Source organism: Chiloscyllium punctatum, chromosome 24 (genome assembly GCF_047496795.1).
Source record: "Chiloscyllium punctatum isolate Juve2018m chromosome 24, sChiPun1.3, whole genome shotgun sequence".
In the NCBI taxonomy this organism is placed as follows: domain Eukaryota; kingdom Metazoa; phylum Chordata; class Chondrichthyes; order Orectolobiformes; family Hemiscylliidae; genus Chiloscyllium; species Chiloscyllium punctatum.
In genome coordinates this window covers 58294505-58320408 of record NC_092762.1, presented here as the reverse complement: position 1 = coordinate 58320408, position 25904 = coordinate 58294505, and the positions used below count along the sequence as shown (strand labels likewise).

The 25904-nt window shown below is 40.6% G+C and overlaps 1 protein-coding gene across 1 annotated transcript in view; it reads left to right on the top strand.

Annotated features, from left to right (window-relative positions):
- The window catches only part of grin3bb (glutamate receptor, ionotropic, N-methyl-D-aspartate 3Bb), a 79778-nt gene that overhangs the window by 32049 nt on the left and 21825 nt on the right, over positions 1 to 25904 (top strand). The window contains exon 3 of the mRNA XM_072593919.1: positions 1243 to 2290. Within this exon, the coding sequence (XP_072450020.1) occupies positions 1243 to 2290 (1048 nt within the window). The remainder of the gene's footprint in view (positions 1 to 1242; positions 2291 to 25904) is intronic.

Sequence of the window (25904 nt, the reverse complement as noted above, 5' to 3'; positions counted from 1 at the left end):
TTCACCTGACCTGCACATCTTTGTGACTAAGGAGGAACCCGGAGCATCTGAAGGAAACCCACGCAGACACGGGGAGAATGTGCAAATGCCACACAGACAGTTGCCCGTGGCTGGAATCAAACCTGGGACCCTGGTGCTGTGAGGCAGCAGTGTTAACCACTTAGCCACCATGCTGCCCCAATTGATGAAAACAATTTACAAAGTCACATGTGAGCCTTAATGGTGTATTGTAGTATCTCTACTTCTGACCTTTTGAAGGCCTGAGTTCACATCCCACAGAAGTGTCATAATACCTGTGCACAGACTGATTAAAAATTTATAAAGTCATCTGCTGAAATGATAAGGTTTGATGGTCTTCTCATCTTGTGTGTTAACATCCGTTATGTTGAGATTACTTTAAACTTGTAGTAATTTTCATGTCAATGGTATACTCCTGCCTTAGCCCATCTGTGCAACACCATTATCCATGCTTTTATTAATCTCCAGATTCATATACAGAGGAACCTCGATTATCCAGCATTCAATTAACTGAATGTTGGATTATCCGAACAAGATGGCAAGGTCCCAATGCTTGGCTAAGTTTGTTATCTGGCATTTGATTATCTAAACAAAATAATCCCCAGTTGTGTCAGTCAGATAATCAAGGTTCCTCTGGGGGTATTCCAACGCTTACACTGCTGCTCACCATAAACTTTGGCTTATTCAAAAATCTGCTGCTTGTGTCCCAACTTGCAGCAGTTCTCATTCATTCATCACCCCTATGCTTACTGGTCTTAATTGACTTTTGGTCCTACAATATCTCCAATTTAAAATTTTTATCTTTGTGTTCAGATCCATCACAGTTTGACCCTCCCTTATCTGTGAAACCACTTGCACAATTGTTTAAAAAAAAACAGTGTGATTCCAATTCTAGCCATAGGTGAATCTACAATTTCCTTTGCCCCACTTTTGGATCCATTCCTTTCATTTCTCAAGCCATAGTTGCATTGAGTGTTGATGTAGACTCGTTGGGTTAAATGACCTACTTCAGTCTCTAAGTGTTATGGTCTTATGCTCCAAAGTTCCTCCCTTATCTATCTAGTTCTTTCCTTTCCCTTAAGCTGCTCTTTAAAACCTATTTCTTTGGCCAAAGTTTGTCGCACTATCTCCTTTCATGTTTCAGATTTTGTGTAATGATATGTCTTTGGAACATTTTGCTATGTTAAAGACACAATGTTTCTTTCCACATTTATTTTCCTCCAGATTTCTGGCAAACACATCGTTTGATGGGGTAACGGGTTATATTCATGTACAGGAGACATCACACATCCGCAGCGATCACCGGTACCATATCTGGAACCTGCGGCAGGATCCATTAGGAAAACCCACCTGGGTGAGGGTTGGCAAATGGAACCGCCAGAAGATTGAGATCGAACAAGGGATTTGGCCCAGTAGAAGTCATAATGAAGTGCATCAACAGAGCAGCTCATCTCACTCCAAGCTGCGGGTGGTCACCTTGGTAGAGTTGCCCTTTGTTTTTACCAGGGAGGTTGACCGTGATGGTAGTTGCCCTGCAGGCCTTTTGTGTTTGGATCCTCACACCAAAGACCCTGCTGTGCTGACGCAGCTGTTTGAGGAGTTGAACAACGAAAATGGATCAGTGCCGACAGAGTACAAGAAATGTTGCTATGGTTACTGCATGGACCTCCTGGAGAAGTTATCAGACGACCTTGGTTTTGATTTTGACCTGTACATTGTTGGAGATGGGAAGTATGGCGCCTGGAAAAATGGTGGATGGACAGGACTGGTGGGTGATCTCCTCAGTGGTGCTGCCCACATGGCTGTCACTTCCTTTAGCATCAATTCAGCGCGCAGCAGGGTGATAGATTTCACCAGCCCCTTCTATTCCACCAGTTTAGCCATCCTTGTGAGGTCTCGAGACACAGCTGCTCCCATTGGTGCTTTCATGTGGCCATTACACTGGTCAATGTGGGTTGGGATTTTTGTGGCTCTCCATCTCACAGCCTTGTTTCTGACACTTTATGAGTGGAAAAGTCCATTTGGAATGACGCCCAACGGAAGAAATAGAATAAAAGTATTCTCTTATTCCTCAGCTCTTAACCTATGTTACGCAATCCTCTTTGGACGAACTGTTTCTAGTAAGACACCCAAATGTTGGACTGGGCGTTTCTTAATGAACCTCTGGGCAATCTTTTGCCTCCTTGTCTTATCCAGTTATACAGCTAATCTGGCAGCTGTCATGGTTGGTGAGAAAACCTTCGAGGAACTTTCTGGAATTCATGATACTAAGGTAAGAAAATGTTTTAACAATAATTTACTTTGAAGGAAAGTGGAAACATATTCAATAAGGTAATTCCAAAGATGATTTAAAGAGGATATCAAATGTAATCATAAAATGATCATGTCAGTATCCAAGTTCTGATCTCCAGACTCATGAGAAAGATTTGCTTGTTTAAAGTTTTACTTCAAGTCAACTCTGAACATTTCCAAGGGCACTGCTGAATGCTAAGATTGTGTTACAGGGAGAGTGTTGACCTAAATATCATGGATTAGGAATGAAAAAGATCTGTGCCCCAACCCAAGATGCTAGTGAGCAGTAATCTGGTGGAATATGTGTGAATGTTAAATGAAATAAAACCTAGATTGGCTGCAATGACATCCTGTGTCAAAAACTCTGGTCAAGCAACTGGGCTGGGTAGACAACAGAAGTAGGGAACCTGAGATTGAATTTCCTTTCTGACCCAGGTCCTGTGAAGCCACCTAAAGCACCACTCTTAGCTCAGCTCAGTGCAAAGCAGTGATAGAAAATGGAATCCTCCTATTGGGTTTCTGTTCATACAACATCCATCTGAACCTTTATCTATTTATCTACGAGGCTATGATAGGAGCTCACGATTTACACTTTCCCTTGGACTCATACGTCAATTCCCACTAATTTTAAAAAGCTGTTTGCAGAAATGTCACAGTCAGAAATAACAAAAGCTTTTAATATTAGCAAATGCAGAATATGAACCAAGCCTTGATTTACAGCATGGATTTGAATTTTAGAGTGAATCTATTTATCATCCCAGAGGTTTAGAGCAGTGAGACCATTCATTAAGACTGTGTTGATTTACAGCAACTACTTACTTTTTCAAGTTTTGACAAAGGGATTGTCTCATACATTTTGTGAAACACCGCTGTCCAAGGATGGTTGCAAGTGCTAACCTAAATTCTAAGACTGCAGATAATGAGCTGAAAGCACATGCAAACTTCCAGCAGGATGTACAAGCTCCTTTATATTGGATAAGGTCCACACCATTCTAAACCTAGCTTTCACTGAAGCACTGCTGATCCCTAACTGAACCCTTGAAGCCCTAAACCAGAAGCATTTTGTATTTAACAGCCATTTATGCTACAATTTGTATTCCCCTCCCCTGGCTGTTAAAAGCACCGCTGTGCTACAAGGTAAATCTATATTAAGTAAATTTAAGAATGAAAAGCAAGTTAGGGCAACTTCCTCCCTGCAATGGATAATCATGTTATCAGGGAAAGGATTGAAGGAGATTACTATAAGGTGGTTCACAAGATCATTAGATGTGTTTATTGGAGAAAAAAAGAGCCTTAAAGACAATACAGATAAGCAAGGAATGATTTGAGTTGAGCTCAAGCTCATGGAGTGGTATGATGGCTCAGTGGTTAGTACTGCTGCCTCAGCGCCAGGAACCCAGGTTCAATTCCACCCTCTGGTGGCTGGCTGTGAGACATTTGCACATTCTCCCCATGTCTGCGTGGGTCTCCTTTGGGTGCTCTAGTTTCCTCCCACAGTCCAAAGTAGTGCAGGTTAGGTAGGTTGGCCATGCTAAATTGCCCATAGTGTCCAGGAATGTGCAAGCTAGGTGGATTAGCCATGGGGAATGTAGGGTTGCAAGCATAGGGTAGGGATATGTGTCTGGGTGGGATGCTCTTTGGAGGGTTGGTATGGACTCAATGGGTCAAATGGCCTGTTTCCACATTGCGGGGTCTCTGATTCAAGTGAAAAAGAATGGACTTTAGTGTCAAATTAGTTTCTTCCATTCCAGGTACCCTTCACCTTCCCTGCTTTTGATAAGCCTTGCCCTGCAGTACAGTTATTTTCCATGCTATTCCATTGAGAATCCTAGTTGAAGGGCCAGGGCTCCCAATACAGGACATCACAGTTTAAAACTTCGGAGAGAGGACAAACTGAATCGAACAGCACAATGGTTAAGTAACGCCAAACTAAGATTGTAAAATCCTGGAGATTGTAGCAGGAGGGAAAGACATAGGTAGATAAGCATGTAATGAGAAGGAACAAATTATAGGAAGAAATTATTCAGATCATTTCAGGAGAAAATACATGCAGGATGGGATTTTAGCACTTAGCGTGAACAGGAGAGGGTAGTTCAGATTAGTGTCAATGTAATAGGCAGGGTAGGAAGATGTAATTAGAATTGGAGGAGAGTATAAGCATTGACATGAATGAGGTGAACTGAATGATCTGTGCTGTGGAAGAAAAAATGATGGAGAAGGGGGATGGGGCATTGTCAATGAAAAGAATCCTTTTCAGCTTTTTCTGAAATCCCTTCCAGAGTGTAAGAAATGGTTTAGAAGACAATTCCCCAATGCAGGAATTGTAAATAGATTTGAGAATTTTGCGTCGAGAATTTTGCATCGGGGGATCGGGTGCAGGGGATTGGCCTGAGAGAGGGAACAAAGTGTACTTGTTAAATGCAAAACATATCTAGAACTCTTAACTAGAAATAGTCTGTGCTGCAATGCTGATCTTTCCCAGACCACGTAAATTTAAGAAAGGTAATGGACAATCACTAATGGTAGATGTGCTCTGCTGTAATTGGAGAATGTCTCACTGTGTTGAGCAGATTGTTAGCTTCAAAGTTCTGCACTGAGGATCAATGCTGGTTAAAGTTATCTCCATGTATCTGTCTGTCTTTTGAGGAATACTAACTCCTGGAGCTGAAGGTTTGACTGTACCAGGACTTGATAAGATTAATGATATCAAGAGTGTCAACATCCAGTCACATGGCCCTGGTAACGTTATTTGCTAAATGTCAGCTCCTATTTCTGGTCTGCCTCCCTCTCTTCATATGAATTCATTTATCAATGACAAAATGATTTTATCTCCATTTTGAGGTCACCAATTTCCTCAGTAAGGCACCTCTATCTTGTTCATATCAATCATTTCCTGTTCTGTCAAAACCCAAAATTTGAACGCAATTATGGATTTAGATGTTTATTAATTGCAAACTATTTTTAAAAGGTTGTTGCAATTCACTTAAAAAGGATGAATTAATTTCCATTGATATTGTTTCGGGATTAAACCCAGGGCAGCACTGTGGTCAATAAATGTTATGGGTTTCATGTTAGAAACAATGGAGAGGAAGGTTTTAGACTAATTTAAGTAACAATTGGACAGCATAGAGGAAGAATGTTAGGTTTTTTTCTGAATCAATGAACTTAATTGGGTAAAATGGCCTTCGTTATTAGAAAGAACCTATGCAATCTTACAGCCTACAAAGTATAATGTGTTACTCTGTAATCAGAATTAAACATTGTGCAATCTGACCTAGCTCTCTTAATCTGCCATAAGAACAAATTACTCTTGTCACATCTTGTTGGTCCCTTAAAGTCCAATAGTGTTCTTCTTTATGCAAGTTTCTCCCAATTTTCCACTATAACTTTGGAGAAGATCTGTGAAAAGGCTCAGGGGAACTGTGTGAAAGTTCCACCTTCAGTTGTTTATCTGTTGGTTGTCAGCAGCTGCTCGTCAAGCCAGAAAAAAAATTTACATTTTCATATAGAAATCACCATTTCTTCCTCGCTTTGTATTTTGAATATTTAAAGTGTTACCAATACCTTCTAACTGAAAATGAAAATTGAATGCTGGGCACATAACATATTTTCTGGGTCCTACTTCATGATCATTTTATTTAATTGTGTGTTTAGTCCCAATATGAGATTGGTTCACGTGCAAGCTGTTTCCAGAATTCTTTTGTTTAAAAGAGAAACAGATTGTAAACTTGCCATTTTGAAGACATTGTTAAGATCAAGTGAGGAGGGGCCAATCTTTTTAATGTTCCTTGGTTTACAAACAAATGTCTGTCATTAATTTTAGCAAACAGCAATATCACACTTCAAGTAATACTTTAATTAATTCAAGTCAAAACTAAGGAGCCAGTTACAAAGTTTTCTTGAGTGAAAGAAAAACTGATATTTATTTGTTACTACTTCCAAGTAAAATACATTTTATTAATTACTCACCCCAAGTTTGAAAGATTTCTTAAAATCCTTTTAACTTGAGATCACATTTGTTTAATTAATGTCTTACATCCTCAGCATCCTTGAGTTCTTCATGAATGGATGTTTCTCTGATTAGCTTCATCACTCAGTGCTGTTTTTGAAAGGCTGTAAGAAATATGAGGGAGGGAAAAGAGAGAGAGAGCGAGCGAGAGCATGAACATTCCAGGTCTGCTGAAACCAATTAATTTTGCTTCTCTGTACCACTGCTCAAGAGCTAGTGCCTTGAATACAGTATTCCAGCATCAGGCTTAATTGTTTTTTGTCAACTTGGAGAATCTGCCGACAACATCCGAAAAGGTGTAAATCAACCAGAAGGTACAGAGTTGCTTTTTGATAACTTTAAAAAAATGTTAATTTCAATTCCGATGGATTCTCTTTTTCAATTTTTTCATGAGCTGTGTCAGCCTGGTCAAAGGCGCACACTGCAGCCATTTTAAGTCAGTGTTTTTTTATTAAAATCAATTTTTTATTATTAAGATAAAGTGATGGGTTGAAAATTGATCCATTTCTATTACTATCATAACAATATAGAAAAGGTCTTCCCATTCAGAAAATACTTAGTTATCACAGGAACCAAGAAGTCTCTAACTAAAAAGAAACCTTTAAACAGATGAGAAAGAAGACCAGTCACTTTAATCTCATTTTTAGTTGATCTCATCCTCACTCTTACTGACTAGAGACTATAGTTTACTTAATGAGTAAGTGACCTAAAAGTAACTCAAATTTCCTTGAACATTAGAAGAATACATTCAACAGTACACAGTGCAATACTTTTGTCCTTATAAAAGTTTATCATACAAATAAGCTTCAGCAGTGCCTTATAAATTATACATTTTAGCCTAGTTAAGGCTCCTGAGCCCATCTGCTTCTTTCACCAGGCTTGTCTCATCTTTTTTTAAACATTTTTTTCATTTATTTATGTTTAACGTCAAAATTCATCTTAACTTCTTTTAATGGCTTCAGTGGAGAAAGGATGTTTCAGGAGGCTATTGCAGTGGTGCAGGCAGTGTGGTCCATTCCTCATGGCCATTGGGGCTGTGTCCTAGTGGGTCCTACAGAGTGGTGGTCTGCTTTGGCAGATTTTGTGATGTGTGTTCGATGCGTTGGTGGTCTGGCCCTGGATTCCAACAGGCCTGAGATTCAGCGGCTTTAATTTCACCTTTCCGCAGCGGTGGAGAATGTGCTCCCTGTCTTTTTCTCAACCTTGGGAACCCGTAAGCCATGAATTGAACAAAGATGGACTCTGTCTTAATTCTTTTTTATGTATGTGATTTCTGTTATTAATATAGGTGCGGAAATATGGTGACTTTAAACACTTTTCACTGTACTTTTTAGACAATAAATTACTATTCTATTCTGTTCGAAATATGCATAAAGTTGGAAAACATCTCTCGTTTAGCCAAAATGGAGCCTGAACCTCTCCAAAGAAGTGCTTCTCCTCTCCGGAGAACTCCAACATTTTTAGAAAAGTCTAAAGCTCGAGTGTCATATTATTGACATCATACTATTGAAAATTGGACCTCACTGAAGGCAGCTACACCCCAGCATATGTCTCCATAAACCACAGATATACAAAATGTAACCTGCCTGTCCTTCTATCTGAAGAAAATGTAGTTGCTGTGCTTGGATAGTATCTGTCCCCTGTATTTTTCCATTCATTGAGTTACTCATTATTATAGAGATTTTGAATAATGGATAAGGTTACCTGTATCATTAGTTCAATTCTTATAACATCCACATCTCCCTGCACACCTGCTTCTGGAAAAGGATAGTCAAATGCCCTCCCTAAACTGGCTGTCTTTTCTCCAGCCTTGGTTCTACATGCTGGATCATGGATTTTCATTGGATTGGTCTATTTTTATGGGAAAAGTACTTTAGTGCTTTACCATTGTTTTTGGTAGGATGGCTGCGTAGAGACGTCCTGTTCTTACAGCCTACCATTAGGCGTATTGAATGGATTTTCAGGCTGGTAACAAACCAATTTAGCCTCTTTAAAATGCACCTTCCATGGCCAATAATCTGGCATGGGACTCAAACCAGGAACTAGAAGTAGAATCATAGAATCTCTACAGTGAGGAAACAGGCCCTTTGCCCCAACATGTCCATACTGACCCTCCGAGGAGTACCCACCCAGACCCATTCCCCTACCCTATATTTACCCCGAACCAATGCACCTGACCTACACATCCCTTGAAGACATACAGGCAATTTAGCATGGCCAATTCACCTAACCTGCACATCTTTGGATTGTGGGAGGAAACCGAAGCACCCAGAGGAAACCCACACAGACTCAGAGAGAATGAGCAATCTCCACACAGACAGTCACCTAAGGCTGGAATCTCACCCGGGTCCCTGGCGCTGTGAGGCAGCAGTGCTAACCACTGAGCCACCGTGCCACCCCATGACATTACCATTGCTCCCCTAAACCTCCTTCCTCCAACTATCAATATCTTCCTGATTGATCCTTAATCCAATACTGCTGATGGCTGTCAGCAGATGTCTGGAGTGTGCTTTTTAATACCCTTATTTTCACACAGGTTCCTAGCTTTCCCATTAGCCCGATAAGATTCTGTGTCCAACTAAATTCTCTAATGTCTCTACCTGTCTCATTCTCGCCTCCAATGCAAAATGTGAAAGACGTATAAACTTTTTTTGCAATGCACGATTGAGGCTGTCTATGCAATCGCTTTAATGACCACTTCCTCACCATCCTCATCACTTTCCCATTACCTTCCTGTCCTTTGCCTAAACAAGCCGAGACATTATTTTCACCCTATGATTTCTGCATCACAACCTTCTAGGTATCACTAATTTGAGCATTAACAAACCTGGACACCATAGTTGAAAACCTGCTTGTCTTTGTCTGTTGTACTCTTAGCTCTTGCATATCAATCAATAAACAATGTTTTTGCAACCTCAGTGCATCATTTGAACCAGGGTTAAGCTTCTGTGGTTTAGAGCTCATAGTTCGTTTATTACTAAGACTTCTTCTTCAACATCATCCATCTCCTTCGTTGCCCCTCCTCCAGTACTGCTGAATTCTTTATCAAAAATATTGTTACATCAAGACTTGATTTCTTAAACATGACTCCTTATGATCTTCCCTACACAAATCACAAAATGTCCAAAGTTCCAGAACCTACAGTCTGCTCTTCACAAAATTCAATGAGATACTGTTAAACTTTTTACTAATTCCACATAATATTTTATATGTTTGGTTAAGAGTTTTATGGTCAGCATGAACTTGCCTATTGTAGGCACCTGGCACTGATATTAAGTGCTTCCAGTCATTAGTTGTGTATTACTGATCATCCTGCACTATTCCATTAAGTACTTCCAGTTCAGAGACAGTGAAAGTCAGATACAGAATTAAGCTCCATTTCCATTTGTTAAATTAATTTAATAATGATACTTATTGTTTGCTAATTTCTGTTGTATCACCCACTCCCTACATTTCCCCCAACCCTGACCCATCTCCAGATTTTGTAGCAATGGTTCCTTTCCCAACACCCTCTGTAACTTCAGCCAGTGACCATTTTTCATGCATTTTCCCAAAAGGGTTATGCATGTGTTCATGAGGAAGAGCTCTGATTAATTTATTCCCCCACCAACCAAAGGTATTGAGGCCGAGTGACCTGTCATTACAAGAGCAATGGAGCTCAATAAAAAGATATAAATTTCATCAACTTTTGCCTAAAGACAATAGTCAAGATAAAGGTTGTACTCTTGTCAAATGAAAGAGGTGTGTCTGTATTGCAGAGTGAAAAAAAACAAGACATACTTCATCTCAGTTTTCAGAGGGAAGTATATATTGAGATTGGGGAACTACCAGAAATTGGTGAAAACAATTAGTGGAGGTTGCTATTCAAATAACAATCTTACTAAAGATATTTCAAGATCAAAAAAGTCACTGGCTTGAATCTGAGGATCCTGAAAAATGATAGTTAAGAAATAACTGAGACGGTATTTTTCAAATTTGTATGCAAAGGAATAGTGTACAGAAATTCAAATGTCTTCCAAAGAAGATGATGAGACAAGCCAGAAAATGCACTTCGTTTCACTTCAGTCATTTGTAAAGATCTGGGAGTAGAACATGTATGGGATTCTCTTATTCCCTTAGCAAGTTTTGGTGGAAGACACTGTGGCTAATCTGATGAGTTACACTGAGAGATTAAGAGAATGCCAGGTAACTTGCAAGCATTAAAATGTTTGGTGATGAAATCACTAACAATGTGGAGAATGTAAAATAATTAAGATTTACCAGCAGAGATTTCTAAAGGGAATGGGTATCCCAGTCATTTCAATGGCAACATGGAGAGGGAGAATTAGCTGATTGACTGACTAAAAGTCAAGGTTTTAGCAAAAACAAAAGACAATCATGGACTAGAAAGATATGAACGTGATTGCACCACCAACACTTTATTTGCTGTTTCTAAAGTGTGTTTTTTTTATGACATGGGATTGCATAAGAAAGCAACCATCGCATTATAGAGGACATTAGTTAGGCCACTGTTGGAATATTGCATGCAATTCTGGTCTCCGTCCTGTCAGAAAGATGTTCCTCTGAGGTTTGTTTTGAAGCCTGACTTATATAGAATCAGAGTCATAGAGATGTACAGCACAGAAACAGACCCTTCTGTCCAACTTGTCCATCCCAATCTAGTCCCACCTGCCAGCACCTGGCCCATATCCCTCCAAACCCTTCCTATTCATGTACCCATCCAGATGCCTCTTAAATGTTGCAATTGTACCAGCCTCCACCACTTCCTCTGGCAGCTCATTCCATACATGTACCACCCTCTGCGTGAAAAAGTTGCCCCTTAGGTCTCTTTTATATCTTACCCCTCTCACCCTAAACCTATGCCCTCTAGTTCTGGACTCCCCCACCCCAGGGAAAATACTTTGTCTATTTATCTTATCCATGCCCCTCATGATTTTATAAACCTCTACAAGATCACCCCTCAGCCTCTGACGGTCCAGGGAAAACAATCCTAGTCTATTCAACCTCACCCTATAGTTCAAATCCTCCAACCCTGGCAACATCCTTGCAAGCCTTTTCTGAACCCTTTCACAACATCTTTCTGATAGGGCGGAGACCAGAATTGCACGCAATATTCCAACAGTGGCCTAACTAATGTCCTGTACAGCTGCAGCATGACCTCCCAACTCCTGTACTCAATACTATGACCAATAAAGGAAAGCATACCAACACCTTCTTCACTATCCTATCTACCTGTGACTCCGCTTTCAGGGAGCTATGAACCTGCATTCCAAGGTCTCTTTGTTCAGCAACACTTCCCAGAACATTACCATTAAGTGTATAAGTCCTGCTAAGATTAGCTTTCCCAAAATGCAGCACCTCACATTTCTCTAAATTAAACTCCATCTGCCAAGTCTCAGCCCATTGGCTCATCTGATCAAGATCCTGTTGTAGTCTGAGGTAACGTTCTTCGCTGGCCACTACACCTCCAATTTTGGTGTCATCTGCAAACCTACTAATTACACCTGTTATGCTCATATCTAAATCATTTATATAAATCATTTAATGTAATAAAGTGACTTATCGAATGACATAATGAGCTAATGGTATAAACAGCAAAACCTTAGTATGCGGACAGACCATTACAGGCCGTGGATCATCAGTGGATAAAGTCAAAACATGTCAAAAAACCTTTTTTTTAAATTTAGGAGCATAAATAATGAAAACAAGGAAGGAATATTGAATTTGTGCATGTCATAACAAGGATACAGTTGAAATAGTGGTAACAAGTTAAGGCACCATTTAGCAGGAGAACGGAAAAGCAATTTTGGGAGAAAGGAGTGTGTTGGTGGCTCAGAGACAGAGGATTACAATTATGAAGGAGGCTTGAAAAGTTTAGACATTTTTAATTGAAGCTTAAAGAGTTACAAAATGGTCATGAGGATAATGAATATTTATAATACGGTATGATTTGGGGATGCCGGTGTTGGACTGGGGTGTACAGTTACAAATCACACAACACCAGGTTATAGTCCAACAGGTTTAATTGGAAGCACTAGCTTTCGGAGCGACGCTCCTTCATCAGGTGGGAGGTCCACAGCCACCTTATGAAGGAGCAGCGCTCCGAAAGCTAGTGCTTCCAATTAAACCTGTTGGACTATCACCTGGTGTTGTGTGATTTGTAACTTAGAATAAAGTAAGTCGTGATTGTTTACACTGATCAATGAATGATCATGTATGCTGAAAAAAAAGTGAAGCAGAGATTTGAACAAATTTATTTATGACGATGGTGGTAAGCATCTGGAGTTCTCTGCTCTAAACCATTGTGGATATTGGGTTCATCCAAAGAGAATTAGGTTGGTGTTTGAACAAGAGGCATACTAAGGGTGTGGAGGTGAACATGATCAGCCGGGTCATGTGGTGATGAACTCCAGGGTAGTCTTATGAACACTATGCAATTCTTGCATACAACCTGACTCTCAAGTCTTGGCTATGTTTGAATCCTGGTCCCAGAGTTATGCAATATAGCACTGCAGGGATAATGAAGGATGACAGGAATATCAGTGTAATAGATTTAGGATGATAAACAGCTTTGTTATGATGCACACTAGCAACAGCTTTCATAAACTATGACAGAGGTTGACTGCTGCCTCGAGACACAGCTCAATTCTTAAATTGATTTTAAAATATTTAACAGGAGAAGAGATTGGAAAATTGAGAGTTAGTCAGACTATGAAGAGCTGCACAGAATGATACCTTGGTGGCTCATATGAGCTAATTGAGTATAGCAGGGCATCAGTAGAGTCATAGATGTACAGCACGGAAACAGACCCTTCAGTCCAACCTGTCCATACTGACCAGATATCCCAATCCAATCTAGTCCCACCTGCCAACACCTGGCCCATATCCCTCCAAACCCTTCCTATTCATATACCCATCCAAATGCCTTTTAGATGTTGCAATTGTATCAGCCTCCACCACTTCCTCTGGCAGCTCATTCCGTACACGTATCACCCTCTGCATGAAAAAGTTGCCCCTTAGGTCTCTTTTATATCTTTCCCCTCTCACCCTAAACATATGACCTCTAGTTCTGGACTCCCCCACCCCAGGGCAAAGATTTATTTATCCTATCCATGCCCCTCATGATTTTATAAACCTCTATAAGGTCACCCCACAGCCTTCGCCCTAGGCTGTTCAACCTCTCCCTGTAGCTCAAATTCTCCAACCCTGGCAACATCCTTGTAAATCTTTTCTGAACCTTTTCAAGTTTCACATCTTTCCAATAGGAAGGAAACCAGAATTGCATGCAATATTCCAACAGTGGCCTAACCAATGTTCTGTACAGCTGCAACATGACCTCCCAACTCCTGTACTCAATACTCTGACCAATAAAGGTACTTTGTTTAAATTGGCCTTTGTGTGTGAATCTGATCCATAGAAGGAAGAGAAAGGAAAGCAACCAGTGGCCTTATTGATGATCATTGACCAATGGTCACAGATGGAAAGCGTTTGTATGTATTTGAAGCAGCAGCAGGGCATTTAGTCCTCCAGCCAGGCCTGTCATTTAATAAGGCCATGGCTGACCTGATCGTAAACTCAAATCCAGACTCCACATCTGCCCAATAGCCTGTGGAAAGGCAACACCTGAATCATAGGCTGAAACTGTGAAGTGGGACTTCAGATCACAATCTTATAACTCAGCGGTTAAGAGTGCAACCAACTAAACTAAAGGCCATCACATATTGGTGCAGCAATGAATGTTGGGCAAGGGTACAATCAGACCACATTGTGACACCTACTCGAGTCAAATAACTGTTTGATCTTGGAGCAGTAACACAGCATCCAGCAAACAAATCTGTGAACCTGCAAACATAAAAATCAGAGACAAATAACCAGAATGCAGAATGTTGTTTTATTCTGCATGGCATACTGAAGATGACAGTCATTTATCAATCTGATTAATTTTGTACCATCTCTGCAGTTTGGTTAGAAAGAACTAAAGATTTGCTGGCTGCATTTATTGGAATTCTGATTTGTTTTCCTGCATTTTAGTTTGTGTATTATTTATTAAACAAAGTTTATCGATGCGCTTCAATGCTCAACATTATTATAAATCCACTAATACTTTCTGAATCAATGACAGATTCCAATTATGATTAATGCTTCCTGGCTGACAGATTTCATTGACCTTCAATAAGAGGCCAACTCTTATTTTAGAATGCCTTAGGTGGCAGCCTGCATCAAAACATGTCCCTCTTCCATTCTCTGATTATTCAATGCTTGCACCAAATTGTTATTCTTTTCGCCTCCCGCTATATTTGGTCATGTACTAACATACGGCTTGGTGACTGGCCATACAACAACAACTTGATTTAGATGGCACCTTTAACATCTTGAAATACTCCTAAGTGCTTCAGAGTGTGGTCAAATCAAATTGGATACTGAGCCACATAAGAAGACAGGATGACCAAAAAGCTAAAGGGGTAAGTCTTGAGGAGCTTTTTGAAGGACGATAGAGAGAAGTTGAGAGGTGAAGAGATTTTGGATTGGAATTTGACAGCATAGACCCATGTAGGTGAAGGCATGTTGGCTGATGGGGGAGGAATGAAAACTGATAGCGCAAAATGCAAGAATTGGAGGGGCACCGAGATCATTGATGATTGTAGGTTTGGGGAAGGAAAAGCTATGAGCAATTGTGGGAAAGATAACTAAATAGAAGTTATAAATTTGTGCACATTTTTAATGGCAGAGTGAGAAGTAGAATTGCTCAGTAATGGACCTCCAGGAGTAGAGTGGAGATAGCTAAGGGTGGACGCGAGATTGGAGGGGGATCCAAAGTGAGAGACTGATGGCCATTTGGTGGGATGTAGGACTGAGAAAGACTGCAGACATAACATTCAACAGAGCATGGAGAAACATTCCCACTGATTATAAGACTTGTAAATTCAATATGCTTGGAAACAAAGAGCTAATGAGGACAGGGCTTCACTCTGTGGCTATTAAATTGCTAATATTTCAGATTGCAAAGCAGGAAAGTTTATAAACTGTCTGAGGTGTCAAACTGATTAGGTGAGCTTTGGAGGTGCCTTTGTACCAGACGTGAGTTATGCTGTACTCGGTGGGAAGCCAGAAGGGTGTAAAATTATCCACAGCAAATGGCATTACCTCATACCAAATTCTGTCAGGGAGAGAATGGTCTGCTTGATGTCAATGTAACTTCCTTCGGGCTTCTGCCATTATTAATTCTGTTTTAGCTGAGGGTATGGTGGAGAAGTGGGAGAAGAGATTCCAAACCTGTCCCTGGATTTACTGTCTCCCACAAGCACAAAAGTAATTGTACACCAGTCTTAATACATTGCCATAGCTGCCCTTTTATGAGTCCAATATTTTGTGAAAATCTGAAATTTAATTAATGGGAATAATATATGGAAATAAGAAAAGCCGGTAAATTTTAAAAATTTATGTTTTGTACCAGTATTGTGATTTATAAATTTAACCTTTAGTTTAACCTTCACACATACATGGTGTAAGACCTGTCTACTTTACATGACACTACTTTCCATCAGTGTCTGTTCACACTGTGATAGTCACACATTCAGTTTGACAAATTAACCTCCTAATAGACCTTTTCTTGGCTGGTCTCTGCTCTCCTTACTCCTTTCAGTAAAGATGCTACATAAATCAAAGTTTTTAAAAGCAGGGATGTTCCTGCTGATCTCCTGCCCAAAGTTTATACCTTAGCCAACATCTCTAAATCAGATTTTCAAACTGTACTCACGTTACTGTTTGTGAGAGTGAGCTGTGCACAAATTGGTTGCAGTCTTGTTGAGTTGACAGAGAGAATGTATGAGGATAATACTTGCTGTAATGTATATGGGCTTCTAGAACATGTTTGCTGAGGTGCCAAATAACACATGGCAACAGTGGGGACATGGAGGTGTAGTGTTTGAGTTGGAGATTAGAATTGAGCAGTTGGATTTTTAGATTGGAATCACATGGATTTCCCTGTAGCTAGTGTAACAAATGTCTCAATCTACATTAATGACTTCAATTAGGAGTACCAGGTAAAACTTCAAAAACTCACAGGTGAAGCAAAATTTGGAAGTAAACAAACTATAAGGATGCTCATGGTAAGCATCAATAGCAACATACAAAGATTGGCAAATGGGTATACATGTGGCAGATGAAATTTAACACAAATAATTGTGAATTGATTTAGTTTGGTGACAGAACGAGGAGAGGCAATTTAAACTGAAGGATACAAATCTAAAGGGGATGGAGGAGGAAAAATCCTCAGGTGTGTGTGTGTGCCCAAAAATCATTGAAGGCAACATGGGAGGTTGTATAATCTTTTCATAAAAAATTTGGGATCCTGCACTTTGTAAATAGTGACATAGAAGTTATGGTGGCCCTTTAACATCATTGGTCTCAGATGGAGTATTGTACACTTCTGAACATCACACTTTAGGAAGGGTGTAAAGGCATTAGAGAAGATCTCATCAAAAGGTAATCTGCCATGGTTTTCTAAGGAAATAAGACGGGCTATCAAATTGAAAGAGAAGGCATACAAAGTGGCCAAAAACAGCAGGAATCTGGAAGATTGGGAAAACTTTAAAGGACAACAGAAAGCCACAAAAAGAGCTATAAAGAAAAGTAAGTTAGAGTATGAGAAAAAACTAGCATGGAATATAAAGACAGAAAGCAAAAGTTTCTATAAATATATAAAATAAAGAAGAGTGGCTAAAGTAAATGTTGGTCCTTTTAGAGGATGAGAGGGGGCAGTTAGTTCTGGGATATGATGAAATGGCTGAGGCATTGAACAGGTACTTTGCATCAGAGTTCACAGTGGAGGATACTAATAACATGCCAGTAAGTGACAAAGAGACAAAGGTAGTTGAGGACCTGGAAACAATTATTATTACAGAAGAGCCAATGGAGCTAAGGACAGATAAGTCTCCTGGCCCTGACGGAATGCATCCCAGGTTACTAAAAGAAATGGTGGAAGAAATAGCAGCTGGACTGGCAGTAATTTTCCAAACTTTGCTAGACTCTGGGGCAGTCCCAGCAGATTGGAAAATAGCAAATGTGAAACTACTGTTTTAAAAAGGGAAGTAGATAAAAGAAGGACCAGTAGTAAAAGTAGATTAAAAAAAGATAGACCAGTGAGTTTAACCTCTGTGGTGGGGCAGACGCTTAAGTCTATTATCAAGGAAGAAATAGCAGGGCACCTCAAAAGAAATTGTCTCATTGTACAGATGCAGAATGGATTCATGAAGGGCAGGTCATGCTTCACAGGTCTTTTGGAATTCTATGAAGACATTTCAAGCAAAGTGAACATTGGGACCCAGTAGATGTGGTATACCTAGATTTCCAAAAGGCCTTTGACAAGGTGCCACAAATGAGGCTACTGCATAATATAAGGATGCCTGGTGTTAGGGATAGAGTATTAGCATGGATAGAAGATTGGTTGACTGACAGGAAGCAAAGAATAGAATAAACTAGTGCTATTCTGGCTGACAATCAGTGACTAGTGATGTCCCTCAGGGACCAGTGTTGGGACCACAATTATTTACAGTTTATATAGATGATTTGGAGTTGGAGACCACGTGAATGGTGTCAAAATTTGCCAATGATATTAAGATGAGTGACAGAACAAAGTGTGCAGAGGACTGTGAAACTTTGCAGAGGAGCATAGATATATTGAGTGAGTGGGCAAAGGTCTGGCAGATGGAATACAATGTTAGTAAATGTGAAGTCATACATTTTGGTAGGAGTAACAGCAAAATGGATTATTACTCAAATGATAAAAAGTTGCAGCATGCTGCTGTGGAGAGGGACCTGAATGTCCTTGTGCATGAAGGTTGGTCTGCATGTACAAGTAGTCAGGAAAGTAAATGGAATTTTGTCCTTCATTGCTAAAAGGATTGAGTTTAAAAGCAGAGAGGTAACGTTATAGCTGTATAGGGTGCTGGTGAGGACACACCTGGAGTACTGCATGCAGTTTTGGTCTCCTTACTTGGGAAAGGATGTACTGGCACTGGAGGGGGTGCAGAGGAGGTTCACTCGGTTGATTCCAGAGTTGAGTGGGTTGGCTTATGAGAGAGACAGAGTACATTGGGATTATGTTAATTGGAATTCAGAAGAATGAGGGGGGATCTTATAGAAACATATAAAATTATGAAGGGAATTGATAAAATAGAAATAGAGAGGATGTTTCCACTGGTAGGTGAAAAAAGGGCACGAGGACATGGCCTCACGATTAGAGGAAGAAGGTTTAGAACTGAACTGAGAAGGAACTTCTTCACCCAGCGGGTTGTTCATCTATGGAATTCCTTGCCCAGGGAAGTAATTGACGCTACTTCAGTAATCACTTTTAAAGCTCAGGTAGATATTTTTTTGAAAAATAAAGGAATTATAAGGGATATGGTGAAAACACGGGTAAGTGGAGCTGAGTCCACTAAAAGATTACCCATGATCTTATTGAGTGGCAGAGCAGGCTCCAAGGGCCGGATGGCCTACTCCTACTCCTAGTTCTTATGTAAGATGCAGGAAAAATTATAAAGATGATTCCAGAGATTTTAAAAAATCAGTTAATGGATTAATTGGTAATCTGGAACTGTTCTCCTTCAAGAAGATTGAGAGGAGATTTAATAGGAGCACTCAAAACCAAAAAGATTTTGTAGAGAATACATGGGGAGAAACTGTTCCCATTTATTGAAGAACCAAGAATCACAGACACTGATTTCAGAGTGACTGACAAAAGGTATGAGGAAAATAATGTTTTATGTGACATGTGGTTCTGGAATGCACTTTCTGAGAATAATATGGAGGAAAATTCATTTACTGCATTTCAAAAGAAAAATGGAATAATTATCAGAAATGAGAAAAGATTACACTGACTATGGGGGTAAAGGCAAAGGAGTGGGGCTGGGCAAATTATTCTGGTAAGGACCCAGCACAGACACAATGAACTGAATAGCTTCCTACGCTTCTGTGAAAGTTGTTTAGAATATACAAGTAACAAATGCAGCCAAATAGAGGTTTGAGAGTTTCTCATTGGAAATAAGGATGAATAAAATTAGGAATTTCATCATTAAATCTGCCCCCAGCTGCCCAACCCCTTTTCAATGTCACTGGGAAATCATGGCAATTGAATGTCTGCCAATCAAAGCAGGTCAAACTGATAAGAATCAACAGCTTCAGGAGAAACAAGTGGAGAAAATACCCAGCTCGGAAGCATTCCTTCACCATGCTGTTTTAACACAACCTTATTACAAAAACACAGTTCTTCCTGGAGACTTTCTCCGTCTGGTTGATGCTCTGTAACTTCAAAATTACATCTCACTGAAGAGACTTTGGGCCAATTCACATCCAAGCTGCTCTGTCAGCTCACATTTTGAAAGCCTTGACAAATTTCACCATAGCTGCTGAGATCATTCATGATATGGAGGTGCTGGTGTTGGACTGGGGTGTACAAAGTTAAAAATCACACAACATCAGGTTATAGTCCAACAGGTTTATTTGGAAACACTAGCTTTCAGAGCGCTGCTCCTTCATCAGGTGGTTGTCTGATGACCTGTGGGACTATAACCTGGTGTTGTGAGATCATTCATCTCCTTCTAAAAAGTCAATTTGCTTATCTTCAAATGTTAACCGATACTTTAAAACTTCAAGGATTCAAACCGTAAAAAAATAAACTTTTCCTTGAGTAAAACACTAACTGTGTATCATTTTTTGTTGAAATCCATTTTTAGTTTTTGAAATACATTGTTTATAGACATAACATTAACCTCTGAGTGTGCAGTGGTATGAGAAGAAAATACACAAAGGAAACTGAAAGCAATACGTGAAAGTATTTGATGAACAGAAAATCCCTCAAAATAAACTTTGACAAGACTGAAGCTGTTGTTTTAGCTTTGCTTCAAACTCTCTTCCCAAGGTGTCAACTCTTCCACTCCTCACCTCACAACAGTCTGTGATTAATCAAGTCTGTTGGCAGCCTTGGTGTCATGTTCGATCGCAGGATGAAGTTTCAATTTCATATTCGTAGCATCATTAGTACTGTCTACTTTCATCTTTGTAGCATCATCTAATTTCATTCCTGTCTCAGTTTATATGCTGCTGAACCCTAATGCATACCATGTTTTACCTTGAGATTAAATTATCCAAACATCCTCCTGTCTAACCTTCCCCCCCCCCACCACTCCATAATCTACCTTCCATAAAGTTGAAGTCATCCAAAATGTTGCTGTGAGTCACAGCAAGTCCCATCCCTTTGTGACCCTTGTTCTTTTAGGTTAGTGGACAATAAGGAGATAGTAACTAAAGCCTGTAAGAAACTAGGCAATTAAGTAGTGTTACTAAGGGGAAGAGTAAGCAGGGATCAGGTGATGTACACAAAGGGACAGGTGATCTGAGGTGCATTGGTTTTAATGCAAGAAGTGTAGTAGGTAAGGCAGATGAAATTAGGGCTTGGATTAGTACCTGGGAGTATGATGCTATTGCTATTACTGAGACTTTGATTGTGGGAAGAGCGTGACTGGCAACTAAATATCCCAGGATATAGATGCTGCAGGCGGGATAGAGAGGGAGGTAAAAAGGGTGGAGGAGTTGCATTACTGGTCCGAGAGGATATCACAGCTGTGGTGAAGGAGGGCGCTATGGAGGACTCAAGCAGTGAGGCAATATGGGCAAAGCTCAGAAATGGGAAGGGTGCAGTAACAATGTTGGGACTATACTACAGGCCTCTCAACAGCAAGCCCGAGATAGAGATACAAGTATGTAAACAAATTATGGAAAGATGTAGGAACATCAGGGAGGTGGTACTAGGAGGTTTTAATTTTCCCAACATTGATTGGGATACACTTAGTGTCAGAGGTCTAGATGGTGCAGAATTTGTAAGGAGTGTCCAGGAAAGGTTTCTAGAGCAGTATGTCAATAGTCTGACGAGGGTAGGGGTCATATTGGACCTGGTGTTAGGGAATGAGCCAGGCCAGGTGGTAGACATTGCAGTGGGGGATTTATTTGGGAATAGTGACCACAATTCTGTATGTTTCAGAAACTCCTACACAAAGATGAGAGTGGTCCTAAGGGAAGAGTACTAAACTGAGCCAAGGCCAATCATATCAAAATTTGGCAGGGGCTGGGAAATGTGGATTGGAAGCAACGATTTGAAGGGAAGCCCACATTTGATATGTGGGAGGCTTTCAAAGATAGGTTGACAATAGTGCAGGATAGTCATGTCCCTTTGAAAACAAGGGATAGGAAAGGCAAGATTCGTGAATCGTGGATGACAGGACAAATCATGTGACTAGCCAAGAGGAAAAGGGAAGCGTACATAAGGTTCAGGTAGCTAAGAACAGAACAGGCCCTGGAGGAATATCGGGAGAGTAGAACCAATCTTAAACAAGGAATCAAGCGGGCTAAAAGGGGTCATGAAATAACTTTAGCAGGCAGAATTAAGGAGAACCCCAAGGCCTTTTATTCTTATATAAGAAGCAAGAGGGTAACTAGAGAAAGGGTTGGTCCACGAAAGGATAATGAAGGAATGTTGTTTGTCAAATCTGAGAAAATGGGTGAGATTCTCAATGATTACTTTGCATCAGTGTTCACTGAGGAGAGGGACATGAATGTTGAAATTAGAGATAGAAGTTCATTTACTCTGGATCTCATTGACATAAGGAGGGTAGATTTGTTGGGTAGGCTAAAGGATATTAAGGTGGACAAATTCCCAGGACCAGATGGGATCTATCCCAGGTTGTTGAGGGAGGCAAGAGAGGAAATAGCTAGGGCCCAGGCAGATATCTTTGTAGCATCCTTAAACACAGGTGAGATGCCAGAGGACTGGAGGGTTGCTCATGTTGTTCCCCCTGTACAAGAAGGGCAGTAGTGATATTCCAGGTAACTACAGGCCAGTGTGCCTGACATCAGTGGTGTTAAAGTTGCTGGAGAAGGTACTGAGGGATAAAATCTATTTATATTTGGAAAAAAATGGGCTTATCAGCGATAGGCAGCATGGTTTTGTATTGGGAAGATCATGGTTTACCAACTTAATAGAGTTCTTTGACGAGGTGACCAAGTTGACAGATGAAGGAAGGGCTGTAGATAGCATATACATGGACTTTAGTAAGGTGTTTGATAAGGTTCCTCATGGTTAACTAATGGAGAAAGTGAAGTCACATGGTGTGCAGGGTGTTCTAGCTAGGTGGATAAAGAACTGCTTGAGCAGCAGGAGACAGAGTGTAGGAGTGGAAGGGAGCTTCTCGAAATGGAGAAAGGTGTGTGGTGTTCCATAGGGATCACTACTGGGGCCACTGTTGTTTGTGATAAACATAAATGATCAGGAAGAGGGCATTGTTGGTCTGATCAGTAAGTATGCAGGTGACACAAAGATTGGTGGAGTAGCAGAAAACATAGGGGACTGTCAAAGAATACAGGAGAATATAGATAGACTGGGCGAAGAAGTGGCAGATGGAATTCAATCCAGGCAAATGTAAGATGATGTATTTTGGGAAGTCCTAATTCTGGAGCGAACTGTACTGTAAACGGAAGAGCCTTGGGAAAAGTTGATGAGCAGAGAGATCTGGGAGTACAGGTCCATTGTACCCTAAAGGTGGCTGCACAGGTGGATAGGGCGGTCAAGAAGGCATATGTATGCTTGCCTTCATCGGAGGCATGTGGATGCTTTGGAAAGGGTGCAGAGAAGGTTTACGAGGATGTTGCCTGTATGGAAGGTGCTAGCTATGAAGAGAGATTGAGTAGGTTAAGATTGTTTTCATTAGAAAAAAGTCGATTGAGGGAGAAACCTGATTGAGGTCTACAAAATTATGAAGGTTATAGACAGGGTAGTTAGCGATAAGCTTTTTCCCAGGGTGAGGGATTCAATAATGAGAGGTCACATGTTCAAGCTGAGAGGTCAAATGTTTAAGGGGGATACAGGTGGAAAGTACTTTACACAGAGGGTGGTAGGTGCATGGAAAGCTTTGCCAGCAGAGGAAGTAGAGGCAGGCACGGTAGATTCATTTAAGATGCGTCTGAACAGATGCATGAGTAGGTGGGGAGCAGAGGGATACAGATGCTTAGGAATTGGGTGACAGGTTTAGACAGTGGATTTGGATCGGCTCAGCCTTGGAGAGCTGAAGGGCATGTTCCTGGGCTGTAAATTTTCTTTGTTCTTTGTTTCTTGTAAATCCACATTTGATACATGGGAGGCTTTTAGAGTGATTAGAGTGCAGGGCAAATACGTCTCTGTGAAAATGAGGATAGAAATAGCAAATTTAGGGAGTAATGGATGACAGGTAAAATTGTGAGATGAGCTAAGAAGAAAAAGTAAGCATACATAATGTCTAGGTGACTGAAAACAGATGAAACTTTGGAAGAATATCAGGAAAGTAGGACCAATCTGAAATAAGAAATTAAGAGGGCTAAAAGGGGTCATGAAATATCTTTAGCTAACATGGTTAAGGAAAATCTCAAAGCCTCTTATTCATATATAAGGAGCAAAAGGATAACTAGAGAAAGGTTTTGCTCACTCAAGGACAAAGTAGGAAAGTTATGCGTGGAGTCGGAGAAAATAGGTGAGTCTAAATGGTAAATATTCAGCCTGGAGCCCAGTTACAAGTGGAGTTCCGAAGGGATCAGTTCTGGGTCCTCTGCTGTTTGTAATTTTTATTAATAACTTGGAAGAGGGAGTCGAAGGGTGGGTCAGTAAATTTGCAGATGATACGAAGATTGGTGGAGTTGTGGATAGTGAGGAGGGCTGTTGTCGGCTGCAAAGGGACTTAGATATGATGCAGAGCTGGGCTGAGGAGTGGCAGATGGAATTCAACCCTGTCAAGTGTGAGGTTGTCCATTTTGGAAGGACAAATAAGAATGCGGAATACAGGGTTAACGGTAGGGTTCTTAGTACGTGGAGGAGCAGAGGGATCTTGGGATCTAAGTTCATAGCTCTTTGAAAGTTGCCACTCAGGTGGATAGAGATTGTAAGAAAGCCTATGGTGTATTAGCGTTCATTAGCAGAGGGATTGAGTTCAAGAGTCGTGAGGTGATGTTGCAGCTGTACAGGACCTTGGTAAGGCCACATTTGGAGTACTGTGTGCAGTTCTGGTCACCTCACTTTAGGAAAGATGTTGAAGCTTTGGAGAGGGTGAAGAGGAGATTTACCAGGATGTTGCCTGGAATGGAGAATAGGTCGTACGAGGATAGGTTGAGAGTACTAGGCCTTTTCTTATTGGAACGGCGAAGGATGAGGGGTGACTTGATAGAGGTTTGTAAGATGATCAGGGGAATAGATAGAGTAGACAGTCAGAGACTTTTTCCCCAGGTACAACAGAGTGTTACAAGAGGACATAAATTTAAGGTGAAGGGTGGAAGGTATAGGGGTGATGTCAGGGGTAGGTTCTTTACCCAGAGAGTGGTGGGGGCATGGAATGCACTGCCTGTGGGAGTGGCAGAGTCAGAATCATTGGTGACCTTTAGGTGGAAATTGTATAGGTACATGGATAAGTGCTTAAGCTAGGACAAATGTTCGGCACAACATCGTAGGCCAAAGGGCCTGTTCTGTGCTGTATTGTCCTATGTTCTATGTTCTATGTTCTTAATGAGCACTTTGTATCGGTATTCACTGAGAAGAGGGACATAATAGATGTTGAGGTTAGGGATGGATGTCTGACTACTCTAGATCAAGTCAGCATAAGGAGGGAGGAAGTGTTGTGTATTCTAAAAGGCATTAAGGTGAACAAGGTCCCCAGGTCTGGATGGGATCTATCCCAGGTTGCTGAGGGAAGTGAAAGAGGAACTAGCTGGGACCTTAACAAATATCTTTGCAGCATTCTTGAACACGGGTGAGGTCCCAGAGATCTGGAGAATTGCTAATGTTGTCCCCTTGTTTAAGAAGGGATAATTCAGGTGATTATAGACCAGTGAGCCTTCAGGAGAGATAAAGAACTACTGGAGAAGATACTGAGGAAATGGATCTATTTACATTTGGAACAAAATGGGCTTATCACTGATTCGCAACATGGTTTTGTGCAGGGAAGGTCATGTCTTACCAAGTTAATAGAATTCTTTTGAGGAAGTGACAAATTGATTGTTAAGGGAAGGGCTGTAAATGTTGTATACATGGACATCAGTAAGGTATTTGATAAGGTTCCCCATGGTAGGCTGATTGAGAAAGTGAAGTCACATGGGGTCCAGGGTGTACTAGCTAGATGGATAGAGAACTGGCTGTGCAGCAGGAGACAGAGAATAGTAGTGGAAGGGAGTTTTTCAAAATGGAGAACTGTGACCAGTGGTGTTCCACAGGAGTCTGTTTTGGGACCATTGTTGTTTGTGATATACATAAATGATCTGGAAGAAGGTATAGGTGGTCTGATTAGCAAGTTTGCAGATGACACTAAGATTGGTGGAGTAGCAGATAGTGAAGGGGATTGTCAGATAATTCAGCAGAATATAGATAAATTGGAGAGTTGGGCAGAGAAATGGCAGATAGAGTTCAATTCGGCCAAGGCAAGGTGATGTATTTTGGAAGATCCAATTCAAGAATGAAATATATGGTAAATGGAAAAGCCCTGGGGAAAACTGATGTACATTTTTCCATTTTTCCCTG